At 37.9% G+C, this 12702-nt stretch overlaps 1 protein-coding gene across 2 annotated transcripts; it reads right to left on the bottom strand.

Moving 5' to 3' along the window:
* Positions 1-3082: 3082 nt before the first annotated feature.
* LOC113302694 (sialidase-like) lies at positions 3083-7579 on the bottom strand. Of its 2 annotated transcripts, XM_026551633.1 has the most exons (10): positions 7300-7579; positions 6383-6976; positions 5426-6298; positions 5254-5318; positions 4908-4985; positions 4739-4813; positions 4556-4621; positions 4097-4208; positions 3906-3977; positions 3083-3569 (listed from the first exon to the last, which is right to left on the bottom strand). In XM_026551633.1, the coding sequence occupies exons 1-10, from the start codon at positions 7360-7362 to the stop codon at positions 3450-3452; spliced, it is 2118 nt and encodes a 705-aa protein (XP_026407418.1). In that variant the 5' UTR covers positions 7363-7579; the 3' UTR covers positions 3083-3449. The 2 variants fall into 2 exon arrangements, with proteins under 2 accessions (XP_026407418.1, XP_026407419.1); XM_026551634.1 differs by lacking the exon at positions 4556-4621.
* Positions 7580-12702: the final 5123 nt, after the last annotated feature.

Genomic DNA, 12702 nt, shown 5'->3' with positions numbered 1-12702 from the left:
AATGAAGAACACGACTACATTCGGAAGTAAATGAGCATGCATATCGTCCGAATCTGGATAAATAACCGAAAACCCTAGAAATTTTTTTTCTCGATTCGACGAATTAAAGCGAAATAAACCCCAAAAATGATAGATTCTTACCTAATTGGGGCCATTTGAAGTTGACGAAGTGTTTGAGTCTCGGAATCGCCACCACCGACTACATTGCCGGGTACTTGTTCTTCGCGTTCTTCTTCATTTGCAGCAAGAATTTCATTATTTCTTGCTAAAATTCCAATGTTTGGATCGATACCCCGAGCAACATTTTTGGTTCTAGGTCTGTGGGTTTCATTTCTCTTATCCATTGTTTTATAATCGAATCGACGATGTTTTGATTTTACGATTCGCGGCGATGTTTCGGTTGAACGAGGAAAAAAAATTTTCTTCCACAATCGGAAGATAATATGAAACTGGAAGAAGAAGAGTTGAAATGAGTAGAATTGTTTTTGATTTGGTTTTTATACAGTTTTACCAGAAGGGCATTTATGTAACTTCAATATCATATAGGGTACCCCTTAACTAGAGTCTTTGGTTGGGTATAAATTGATGGCCCCTAAATCCTTTGGGATGGCCCCTAAAAACGCCAGGTAAAATATCTCAAAACCTAAACTGTTTTATAAAGTTTCCAACAAACTAGGGAAGAAAACTGCTCCGCCAGTGAACACAAGAGTGTTGATTTCAAACTTTCAGTTCAATTCAACAAAACCTAAAGTAATGAGGAAACAAGAAAAGCAAGGGAAAGTTATGTCACTAAAATCTCAAAAAAATTATAACTAGATGGATTCCTAGCTTAGGTACTACTGTTGATACTCGTTTTGCTTCAACTAATATCGAATATGTCTCTCAATTAATTGATAGTGGTACTATGTCCTGGAATGTTCCCATGATTACTAGTCTATTTGATAGTGCTACAGTTAGTAAAATCCTTGATATTAGGATTCCTTTTAGTGGAAAAAAATCATATTAGGTGGAAGCCTAGTCCGAATGGAGATTTTACTGTTAAATCAGCTTATAAGACTATCCTAAATGAAGTTAATGCATTTAATGGTTTTATCCCTAATACTGTTGTTGATTGGAAATTGTTTTGGAAAACAAATTTGCTACAAAATTTGTTGTACTTTCTTTGGAAATGCATTACTAGTTGCTTACCTACTAATGATAGATTAGCTAGACACTGTCAGCATATTAATACTCAATGCCCCAACTGTAATGGTTGTCCTGAATCAATGCATCATTTGTTTATTGAATGTACATTTGCGAAAGCTGTTTGGAATTCGGTGAATGTGGAATTTGTAAATGAAACTGCTAATGTTGTTTTTCAGGATTAGTTATTGAGTATGTTTCAGGTAAGTACATCACAGAACATAACTGCAGCAATGTTGGACTGGTATGCCTTTGTGATCTGGCACATATGGAAGGCCAGATGCAAAAATGTCTTCGATGGTGTTACTATGAATGTTAATCAACTATCTTTTATGATAACAAATGATTACTCAGACTGACATAGAATTAGTAGTAGTCATATCACTGAGACAGTCTCTGGCATAACCAGTATTGGCCAGTGGACATGTCCTCAATCATCTTTTGTTAAACTGAACTTTGATGCTTCTTTCAAAGAAGAACATAAAGATGTAGGAATTGGGCTAATATTGCGCAATTATGCAGGTGTTAGAGATGGAGGTAGATGCTGCTATACAAAAGCAATAGACCCAGACAAGCGGAGGCAAAGGCACTGTTGGAGGCAATTATTTGGGCTAGGAGAAAAGAAATAAGGAAATTGCATCTGGAAGGGGACTGTGAGAATGTAATCAGAGCTCTCAATGGCAGTTTAAGTTCAATCAAATGGACAACTAGAAATATTATCTTAGATAGTTTAAATTTATTAGATTATTTTGAAGAATGGTTATGTACCCATGTCCATAGAGACATTAATCATGTGGCAGACTCAATAGCAAAATATGCAAGAAACTCAAGTGCTGCTGAAGAATGGATTGAGGCAATCCCTTCTTGGCTAGAATTATGTCTACAAAAAGACACATATCTGTAAGCCTTTTCAGCTTAATAAAATTATTATCTTTCTTATTAAAAAAAAAAGATTATTGAAGAAGCAATAAAGAAAGAAGGGGAAAGTTATGTTAATAAAATCTATATATATTTCTTTTTATGCGCTTTATACTTTAGCCTATCTAATTTATGCACTATCTAGATGGGTTATTAGGCAGGCAGGGTAACTAAACCGGTATCGGGCAGTCAAGCAGGTTGGGTAGCTAAACAGGCTACAGGACATGCAAACAGGCCGGACCCTAATATTTGAACAATATTCCGAGTCCGCCCACTTGTAATTATCGGGTAGGCCGGGTAAGCCCATGGCCTCCTTCGGATCTGGGCGGTACATGACAGGCCGTAGGCTTTCTGGACATTCTGTACAACCTTAATTGTACCCTCCAGTTACGTCTGAGTTAAGCGTGCCAGGCGAATAAAAATGGACCAAATAGACAGTTGACTAGGTCAACTGGACCAAACTCTCTCTGATATATTATTTTTAGGACCAAATGGTATTTCCTACATAAAAGATAAGATTGACGTTGCTTCACCATATCATCAGCAAACAAAAGATCCCCATATAGACTCCTCTTAAAAAACCTTTCAAACTTCCCCTATGCTAGCTTTGGAGAATAATTTAGTTGGATCTCTACCACCAAAAGAAACAGGAAAGCAGATAAAGAATCTCATGCTAAGCCCTTGGTTTAAACTTTTATGTGGACACTGCTCTTAAAGAACCCACATTTGATGAGTTTAAACTTTTTTGACATTTGATGAGTTTAAACTTTTTTGACATTTGATGAGTTTAAACTTTTTTGTTCACACTGCTCTTAAAGAACCCACATTTGGGGATACTTTTTGTTACGGCCGACATGATTTTTCAATGCCGGTTGTTGCAGTCGGCAAGATTTTACAGTGCCTACAGGAAAAAGAAAATATATATATTCCCCAATTTGTTGGGTATCCCCAAATGCAGAATCCTCTTAAAAGATTGCTAACAGAGCACACAACTAAGCAAACTCTTATAGATTGACTAATGGGATTCAAGTACTCAGTTAATTTACCACCGGACGATTACAAAACATAATTGGCTATCTAACAGAGGGACTACAGGATTTAGTTAATATTAGAACATATTATTTAACATGCAGACGCCAATGTTCATGTAAGGATTACAATCCTTTGTTATCTAACAGGGGGACTTTGAATTTTTCACAAATCTCAAAGTAACATCGTCTCTATGAACATGAATGCTGTTCCAATGAATGCAATTGGCTCTTGATTTCAATTTGTCTTCAGCAAACACCAATTACAATCAATGGCCTTTATACTTTTGAATTTCTTTTGATCGCCTTTCTGAAAAATCCTTATGCACCAAAATTCCAGGTTCTGAGAACTCTTTGCTGATCCTGTCTGAAATTCGGCATGGGTTTGGCCTTGAAACTGAGGCTTTGCCGCAGTTTTCTAACTTCGTTGTCATCTTTTTCCTGCACACCAGAAAAAGGAAAGTTGAAGGCTTTTTTTTGTCGAAGCACTTGTGAGTGTATAACTGTGTATTAAGGTTCTACCATATCGTAGAGATATGAGAGGCACAGAATGAAACTAATTTATTTTATATTTCAATGTTAAGAAGGATGACACTCATGGGTATATAGCCTGGTCGACACAAGTAAAACGTTGAAACCCTTTTACCTGTTAACCCATTTTCTGGCCAAATGACAAAAATAGTTATAGCTAAACTCAGCAGATCTATACTGATTCTACCAAATAACAATATCTGGGCAACCCATGTTAATATATCAAAGTCAAGACAGTATAAATACCTTAGACTTCGCTTCAAGCTGCATTTTCTGTGCCTCCTTGGCATTGAATTTCTCTTCAAGCTTCTGAAAGTACTGGGAGAGCGATGGTAAAACAGGTAAGAATATTGAATATAAAATGATCAAACAGCACAAGTACATTGATATTGCTCATTAACAGAAAACTCCAAAGTGAAAACTGAGCCAAGACTTGCCTCCTTCCGTTTTGCAGCTCTTTCATCAGTCCTGAAGTTAAAGGAAGAGGAGGCAACAGGGGACCAAGCTTTATTCCTGGATGAACTCGAAGAACTTGAAGAACTTGGATGCCTGTCATGAAAATATGAGATTTCTTTTAGGTGTAAATGCACCGATGATGCACAAGGAATCAATTTCATTTAGGCAGAAAGCTAAAGTGGTCTGCCTGCCGTGATAGATATGAGATTCCTTTAAGGTGTAAATGCACTGAGGATCCACAAGGAATTAATTTTATTAAGCAGAAAGCTAAAGTGGTCTTCTTACCTGCGCGCTTAACCTATTTGCTGAATCTAAATCACTACCTAACAATTATTCACATTAGCGTTAAACTCGAAGAAGTTTCTGATAGATGGGAATGTTATATTTGTCTCTAACACTGACAGGATCCATATCCAAGAGCAGATGGAAAAGCTTCTTACTCTATACAAAGGGATTGACATTTCACATCTATTTTGGTGCTTGCAGGGGATGTGGGTGTTTTAGACCTGTAATTCACAAATGCGGAAATTAGTCCCAGCTACACTTAGTCACAAAACAAGAATTAAAAAGAGACAGTTACAATTTTGTCAAGCAATGAAGCAACAAGTATAAAAGCTTCTTACTCTATAGTGAGAGATTGCCATTTCACATCCAGTTTTCTGCTTGCAGGAGCTTTGTTTCCAAGCGGTGCTTTAGACCTGCAATGCATGAAGGGTGACATTAGTTGTCGTAATATGAGCTTACCAGAAAAAGGTTCCAGCATTGTCCATTGCAAGTATTGTAGCTTCTTACTTTATCGAGACGGATCGACAATTCACATCCAATTTTCTGCTCGCAGGAGCTGTGTTTCCAAGGGGTGGCACTTGGAACCTGTGATACTCACATGCTTAGATCAGTTGTTTCAATCTAACTTATCAGCACTGAGGAAAATTATATATTATAAAAATGTTGCAGTCCTAATTGCACAGCCTCACTGCACAACAAGAATAGACTAAAGCAAACAAGTCTTAAAGTAACTTCCTCAAAGAAACTTATAGTTGCCTCAGCAATGCAAACACTAAAAGTGGAACATACATATCTGGATGTGATTAAAATGTTTAAACCCGAAGTCTTGAAGCTAGACATAGATAATAATTACCTTTTACTCCCAAATTGAGGTGTTACTGGACGAGGTTTCGGAACTCCATTCATGCTCGCAGAGGCCTGCAGCTCAACCACAAAATTATTTCAGTTGCATTTTGTTTCTATATCCTGCTTACAGAATAACATATAGAAAGAAACCAAGATTGGGACAGGGGGGACATAATCACCCTAGATGGAGGTCTGAGAGGAGTCGAGCAGTCCTTGGATGTGTTATTCGGAATTGAAGCAACTCTGGAGTCTCGATTCTTGTAAAGAATGGGCGAAGACAGTTTACTGATTTCACCAGAACGACTTGGGGAAGGTGTAAAATTGATTGACATATGAAGTGATATTGGAGTTGATATATTTTTATCCATGGCATCTCTTGCAGAATTCTTATTGTTTGGAGTGGCATTGTTTTCCCTTCTAGGTTGAACAGGAGTGCTTGGTCTTCGGGGTTGAACAGGAGTGCTTGGTCTGCGGGGTTGAACAGGAGTGCTTGGTCTGCGGGGTTGAACAGGAGCATTTGGTCTCATAGGTTGACCAGGAGCCAGACGTTGAACAGGAGTGCTTGGTCTCAGAGGTTGAACGGGAATGCTTGGTTTGCGAGATTGAACGGGAGTGCTTGGTCTTAGAGGTTGAACGGGAATGCTTGGTTTACGAGATTGAATGGGAGTGCTTGGTCTCAGAGGTTGAACGGGAATGCTTGGCTTGCGAGATTGAACGGGAGTGCTTGGTCTCAGAGGTTGAACGGGAATGCTTGGCTTGCGAGATTGAACAGGAGTGCTTGGTCTGCGAGATTGAACTGGAGTGGTTGGTCTGAGATGTTGCACAGGAGCAATTGGTCTCGGGCGTTGAACAGGAGTGCTTGGTCTCTGGGGGAGAACAGGATTGCTTGGTCTCCTCGAGTAGGAAGAAGTGCTGGGACTCTGAGCGTTAACAGGAGTGTTGGGTCTAGCAGCTGAGGATGGGTTTTTCAATGCTTTGCTGGAAAATGGAGAGGCCGCTGGTTTTCCTTCGGTTGCCGACTTTGAAAGCTCCTGTATGGCAGGGATACTCTCCTGGAATTCCACAAACCAATAAGTGAGTATAATAACAAAAAATCTTAACACGAAGAATAAGAAAAAAGAGAACAACTACTATACCTCTAATGGTGACTTATCAATATGCTTCACTATACAAATCTCTACCCCGATATCATTCCTCTTGGTATTCACATCTTCATGCTGGTTTGGTGACTCAATCTGCTTATAATCCTCCACAAGAATCTCCTCTTTAATTACAGGTTCCACTTCTTCCACTTTCGATGTCTCGAAGCTACAACTTTCATAACCAGAGTTGCATACATTAGCATCAACGTCACACCCAACATCAGCATTGAACACCTCTGCGTCATCAACAACCACATCATTACACAATTCATCTAGCTCCGGATCCATATCACCACCACTACTCATCCCACTGCTTTGTTCTTCCGGTTCAAGGACATCTTTATTGGCAGCCAAAGAAGCCGCCTCCTCCGCGGCAGCAGCTGCTGCTGCAGCCTTCCTTTCAGCAATTGCCTTGTAATGTGCTTCAAAATAAGCCTTCTTTTGAGCAACAGACCCCGGTCTAGAATACTTCTCAACTTCCTCTAAGTGCCTATTATTGTTAAAAGAAGACCATCTCTCCCAATCTAGAGGCTCCGTCATATACCTCCCAAACGAGATTGATTCTCCGAGAGCACGCATTGGGTTCCCCTGAGACAAAATTATCACATCCGAAGTCAAAAATTCGCAACTCTCTCTAAGAACACAAAAGCATACAATCCCAGCACATGGCAGAACAACCATCAGATTTCAAAGATCACATCAAACCCTAGGACAAATATTTCATAAGTAATCAAGAAAAGTTTGAAACTAGGACAAAGAAAAGATTGTAATTTGAAAATCCCATGAAAGAAATTGCAAGAAGAGTAAACCTAAATCAAGCTAAACAAAGAATCGACTCCACATTTCATCAAAATATCAAAACCCCGTTAACAAAAACAAAATGTTTAAATCAGAATTGTTTTCCCACAAACCTCTTTAGTATCATGGTGAGTTTCAGAAGAGAATGTTTGCATGATACAAGCTGAATCACCCATGGTGAGAACACCAATAATTCCTACTTCTGCTGCTGCTGCTACTGCTTCTACTTCTACTTCTCTGTGTGAAAGTTGAGATCCCCAGAAAACATTGAATTTAAAATTTGAAATTCTTCAAATGTTGGGGGTCCATGTGAGAAAACAAAATCTGGGTTTTTTTTTTCTTTCTAGGGTTACACAAGAAGTGATTACAGAAAAGGAAATGCTTTGTTTAATTTTGGTGTGCATAAAAAACTGAAGTAATAATAAGTGAGCTTTTGTTCTTTTAAGAGTGTGGTGGGGTTATTTTTGTAATTATATTTGAATAAAAGGTGTTTCTTATAGTTTTTTTGTGGTGATTGGTTTGGTAAATCAATTAATAGGATGTATTTGTGGGGTTACTTTACTCTTTTATAACGTCTATTAATCTTTACTACTATTACTACTAATTGTTTGATTTATCTTAAAAAATTGTTATTCAAAAATCTTAAAAAATTGTTCTATGGATGGAATCAAAATAACCAAATGGATGATTAGTTTAAGAATTTAATTTCGAATTTGAAAAAAAAAATTACATGTGGGTTGATGAAAGCAAATATCACTTTTAACCGGCAAACCAGCGTTCTGGTCCGGAATCTGGATGGCATTTGGCTATCTAGCCTTGCTGACGGTTGTTTTGTACTAGTAATACATACGGAAGTGATACACATTCCGCGGGACTGAAACGCAAGAAAGAAATGGGGTGGTCCCCTTCTGATCAGGCGGGTTTGCAGGTAGGTTTAGTGTGGGTCCCACTTTCTTGTTTTTTGCGGTACAACTCGTGGGATCAATCCCGTAGGATGTAAATCATTTTCTATAATACATATGTGCTTGAGTTTTTGGAGAGATCTTGGTTTTTGGTATAGCACAATACAGGTTTAGGCTTAGCATTCTTTTGACTAGAGGTTGATGGAGGCTTTTTTTTTTTTTTCCCTCTTGTGACGCTTTTTCTTTTTCGTCACTATGGTAAATTGTCAAATTTATATAAAACGAAACAATATTCACCACTAGATACATTTTTTTCGGGAGTACTACAGAAAATTGTCAAATTTTCATAAAACAAAACCATATTCACCACTAGATACACTAAATAGAGAATTTGTATGGGATTTGGTATAACTTCGTTTTTTTTTTTCTTTTTCTTTTTTATAACCGATGGCCTAAGAAATGCTAAAGGTCTGGCTCAACAGTTGGCATAAGCCAGACTGGAGGTCTAAACCAAAAATAAGTTTTAGGGTTGTTTTTGGCTTATGCAGCCAGAGAATGAGCAATAATGTTACAAGTTCTATGTTTGAAGGAGAAAATATAAACTACAAGACTAGAACTAAAAAGAGAAATGCCTTTGAAGAGATCATGCGTCCATTGGTTTCCTTCGAACTTTCCCATTGAAAAATTGGTCACTCAAATCTTTAGCAACACTTTCAACTATGATGTGAGAGAGTTGTTGATCCACTATTTTCTTCAAAAGCTCGGATAGTCCTAGTTTTTGCTTCTTATGGAGAATAAACTTCAAAAGTGATGGAGCACAAAATGATGGTTCGTTAGACAAATCTCACATTATGTAACATGCACTGTTAGCCAAATATATATAGTCGAAAGCACCATCATTTAATCCAACCAGGAGGAGGCATCCAAGTCTTAGCACCAATGACATTAATAATAAGGGAACGGGATATAGTGGGACTCCTTAAGATAATCATGGCACTGGCTCTAGAAATCACAACAACTAGATTACCCTCATTTTTGCTAACATAAGATTGTTTCCACTGTTCCAGATAGACCACATAAAATAGCAAAAAAAATAAATTGACTCGTCAGATAAAGAAGTGACCGAGTTAACAAGCCAATACCAATCATGCGAGGAAGAGCTAAAAAGGTTATGAGCAGGCAAACATAGAGAAGAATAAAGCCAAACATAAGCGGCAAAGGGACGTAAAACCTGTTGATGGGAGAAAACGATTTACTGTTTTTTGAGGAAAAGTGAAGAGACGACAGTGCGGACGGGAAATCTTTGACCGAGCAAATTGCTTTAATCTTTTGCAAACAGATGCAGTGCACGGGAGTGCTTTGAGTTCGATAGATCAATTTGTAGGACTCCAACCTAAACCAAAAAAATAGATGTTCCAGAATCAATTCGGTCACAAGAGAGGATGGGTCGATCTGTTGGAGGGAAGCTAAGAAGTATGTGTGAGAATGATGATTAAAGGATTGTGAATGTGTTGTAGGTTTCTGCAAATTGATGAACTGTTGGGTTCCAATAAGTTTGAATTCTGCTCTGTTGAGAGTGATTGTTCAGATGAGAATTTCTTGTGATAATTCCCGTATATCTGTGTCCTTTTCTCAATCATGAATTCAGAAACTTATTCATATTGCCAGAATGTAGACCGTTGATTTCCAGTTAGTGTGACGGTTGCTTGAGTGAAAGAATGGGAAAGTGGGAGATCGTGGTTTAACCAGTTCCATGTCATGCGGAGACTTGGTTGATCGTCCGCCCACTGCTTTTCTAACTTCCTCAACCGCTTGCATGACTTACTCACATCTCTCATCGTGGATGAACACACGTGCCTCAGGCCGCCATATCAAAACCCTAATAAATATTCCCCCATGTGACATGATTGATGTTTCATGTTTGTGGAGTCTGCAAGGCAGACGTGTATGTAATTAGTCAGTTGTTGACTTGATTAGACGATGAGTCTTTGTATTACTGAGTCGAGCATTATTGATGAATGCTCTAGGATTCATAGATTGAGCATGTTTGTTTACACAGATGTATAGTTCTCGAAAGAATGTTGATAGTTGAACCAATATGACGAATATTGATAGTCTAAGAAAATATTGCTCGTTTAATGAATTATTGAACATTGATAGTTGAATTAGTATTTCTAGTCTAATATTGCTCACTTGATGAATTATCAAATATTGATAGTTGAATCAATATTTCTAGTCTGAGCAAATATTGCTCGTTTAATGATTATTGGTAGTACGACCAAATAAAATATTAATTTAAAATATTGGCAACTGGACGGAATATGATTAGTTAGAATGTTGATTTCTGGATCAACATAAAATATTGGTGTTTGAACCTGTTCAGAATTATGCTTTGCGGAGCATTTGATTCGAAACCCTGATTTTGATCGATTGATGATCAATTAATGATTTGATGGAAATCAATGAGTCGGAGGAAATGTATACATGGGATGGTGGACCAACCATGTAGCGCCCAGATGCTCGAATGAGCAAACACCAAAGTCCTTTGCAGACCGGTTGGTGAAAGAATGATTAAATGCTGGTTTAATCATTTATTAAAATAGTGCTCGTCTGAGCATTAGGTAATAAACCTAATTATGGAGAGATGAGGGACCGACCAAAAGGGTATGAAACCGTTCATTTGTGGTCGTGGGGCCAATTGATGGTCTCTTGATCAAATTCCAAGTCGTTTGGAAAGAGTATGAACCCAATATGAAGTGTAGAAGACAAATTAGGTCAAATTATAAAGATGTGTGGGACCGGATCCTTACAAGCCAAAGGCCGACCTTGGTCGACCAAGGTAACATACATGTGTCACGATATTGCTCGGGATCAATTCTGAAAGTTTTGATATTTTCTGACGCGCATTTGAGCAATATTTTGGATTTCCAAAAGAGTTTGACCTTGACTGAAACTCTATGATTTTTTGTGATAATTCCCATATATCTGTGTCCTTTTTTCAATCATGAATTCAGAAACTTATTCATATTGCCAGAATAGACACATTGATTTCCAGTAAGTGTGACGGTTTCTTGAGTGAAATAATGGGAAAGTGGGAGATCATGGTTTAACCAGTTCCATGTCGTGCGGAGACTTGGTTGATCGTCCGCCCACTGCTTTGCTAACTTCCTCAACCGCTTGCACGACTTACTCACATCTCTCATCATGGATAAACACACGTGTTGCGGGCCACCATACCACCCTAATAAATATTCCCCCATGTGACATGATTGATGTTTCATGTTTGTGGAGTCTGCAAGGCAGACGTGTATGTAATTAGTCAGTTGTTGGCTTGATTAGACGATGAGTCTTTGTATTACTGAGTCGAGCATTATTGACGAATGCTCTAGGATTCATAAATTGAGCATGTTTTTTGAGACAGATGTGTAGTTCTCGAAAGAATGTTGATAGTTGAACCAATATGACGAATATTGATAGTCTAAGCAAATATTGCTCATTTAATGAATTATTGAACATTAATAGTTGAATCAATATTTCTAGTCTAATATTGCTCACATGATGAATTATCAAATATTGATAGTTGAATCAATATTTCTAGTCTGAGAAAATATTGCTCGTTTAATGATTATTGGTAGTACGACCAAATAAAATATTAATTTAAAATATTGGAAACTGGACGGAATATGATTAATTATAATGTTGATTTTTGGAACAACATAAAATATTGGTGTTTGAGCCTGTTCATAATTATGCTTTGCAGTGCATTTGATTTGAAACCCTGATTTTGATCGATTGATGATCAATTAATGATTTGATGGAAATCAATGAGTCACAGGAAATGGATACATGGGATGATGGACCAACCATGTAGCTCCCAGATGCTCGAGTGAGCAAACACCAAAGTCCTTTGCAGACCAGTTTGTGAAAGAATGGTTAAATGCTGGTTTAATCATTTATTAAATTGAAAAAGCGGGGGTCTAACAACACCATCCAATATTTCGTTTAGCAATCTGTATGGACTAACTCAAGAATCAACTAGACAGTCAGACTCAATCTAGACTGACGTATATCGAGGAGTTAATATCTATTTCTTGTTTTGATTTACACGAGCTAATAGAAATCAACGAGTCTTTAATCAAACACAAGGAATAACTTGGATGGTACCAAAGACCAATATCCAAGGATCAATCAATGACAATCAACAACCAAAGGTTGGATTACTCTAATTTATGATCTAACGCACAACCTGTATTATTTCAATTATAAAGATAAACAATATAATGAGGAAAGTGAAATAACACAGACACCAGAAATTTTGTTAACGAGGAAACCGCAAGTACAGAAAACCCCGGGACCTAGTCCATATTGAACACACACTGTATTAAGCCGCTACCGACACTAGCCTACTCCAAGCTAACTTCGGACTGGACTGTAGTTGAACCCCAATCAATCTCCCACTGATCCAAGGTACAGTTATGCTCCTACGCCTCTGATCCCAGCAGGATACTGCGCACTTGATTCCCTTAGCTGATTTCACCCACAACTAAGAGTTGTTACATCCAAAATCGCAGGCTTTGACAATGAACAAATCTGTCTCACACAGACAAGTCTATC

This window comes from Papaver somniferum, chromosome 8 (genome assembly GCF_003573695.1).
Source record: "Papaver somniferum cultivar HN1 chromosome 8, ASM357369v1, whole genome shotgun sequence".
NCBI classification, from domain to species: Eukaryota; Viridiplantae; Streptophyta; class Magnoliopsida; order Ranunculales; family Papaveraceae; genus Papaver; species Papaver somniferum.
The sequence above is the reverse complement of the archived record's forward strand: the minus strand, read 5'-3'. Positions and strand labels throughout refer to the sequence as shown.

Bases quoted from the DNA above. Each gene is read 5' to 3' on its own strand.
- LOC113302694 (XM_026551633.1), bottom strand. From the start codon at position 7,362: ATGGGTGATTCAGCTTGTATCATGCAAACATTCTCTTCTGAAACTCAC. The intron at 4,986-5,253 runs GTAATTATTATC...TGAGTATCACAG, and splicing joins CCTCAATTTGGGAGTAAAAG to GTTCCAAGTGCCACCCCTTG. The intron at 4,622-4,738 runs GTAAGAAGCTTT...TGTGAATTACAG, and splicing joins TGGCAATCTCTCACTATAGA to GTCTAAAACACCCACATCCC.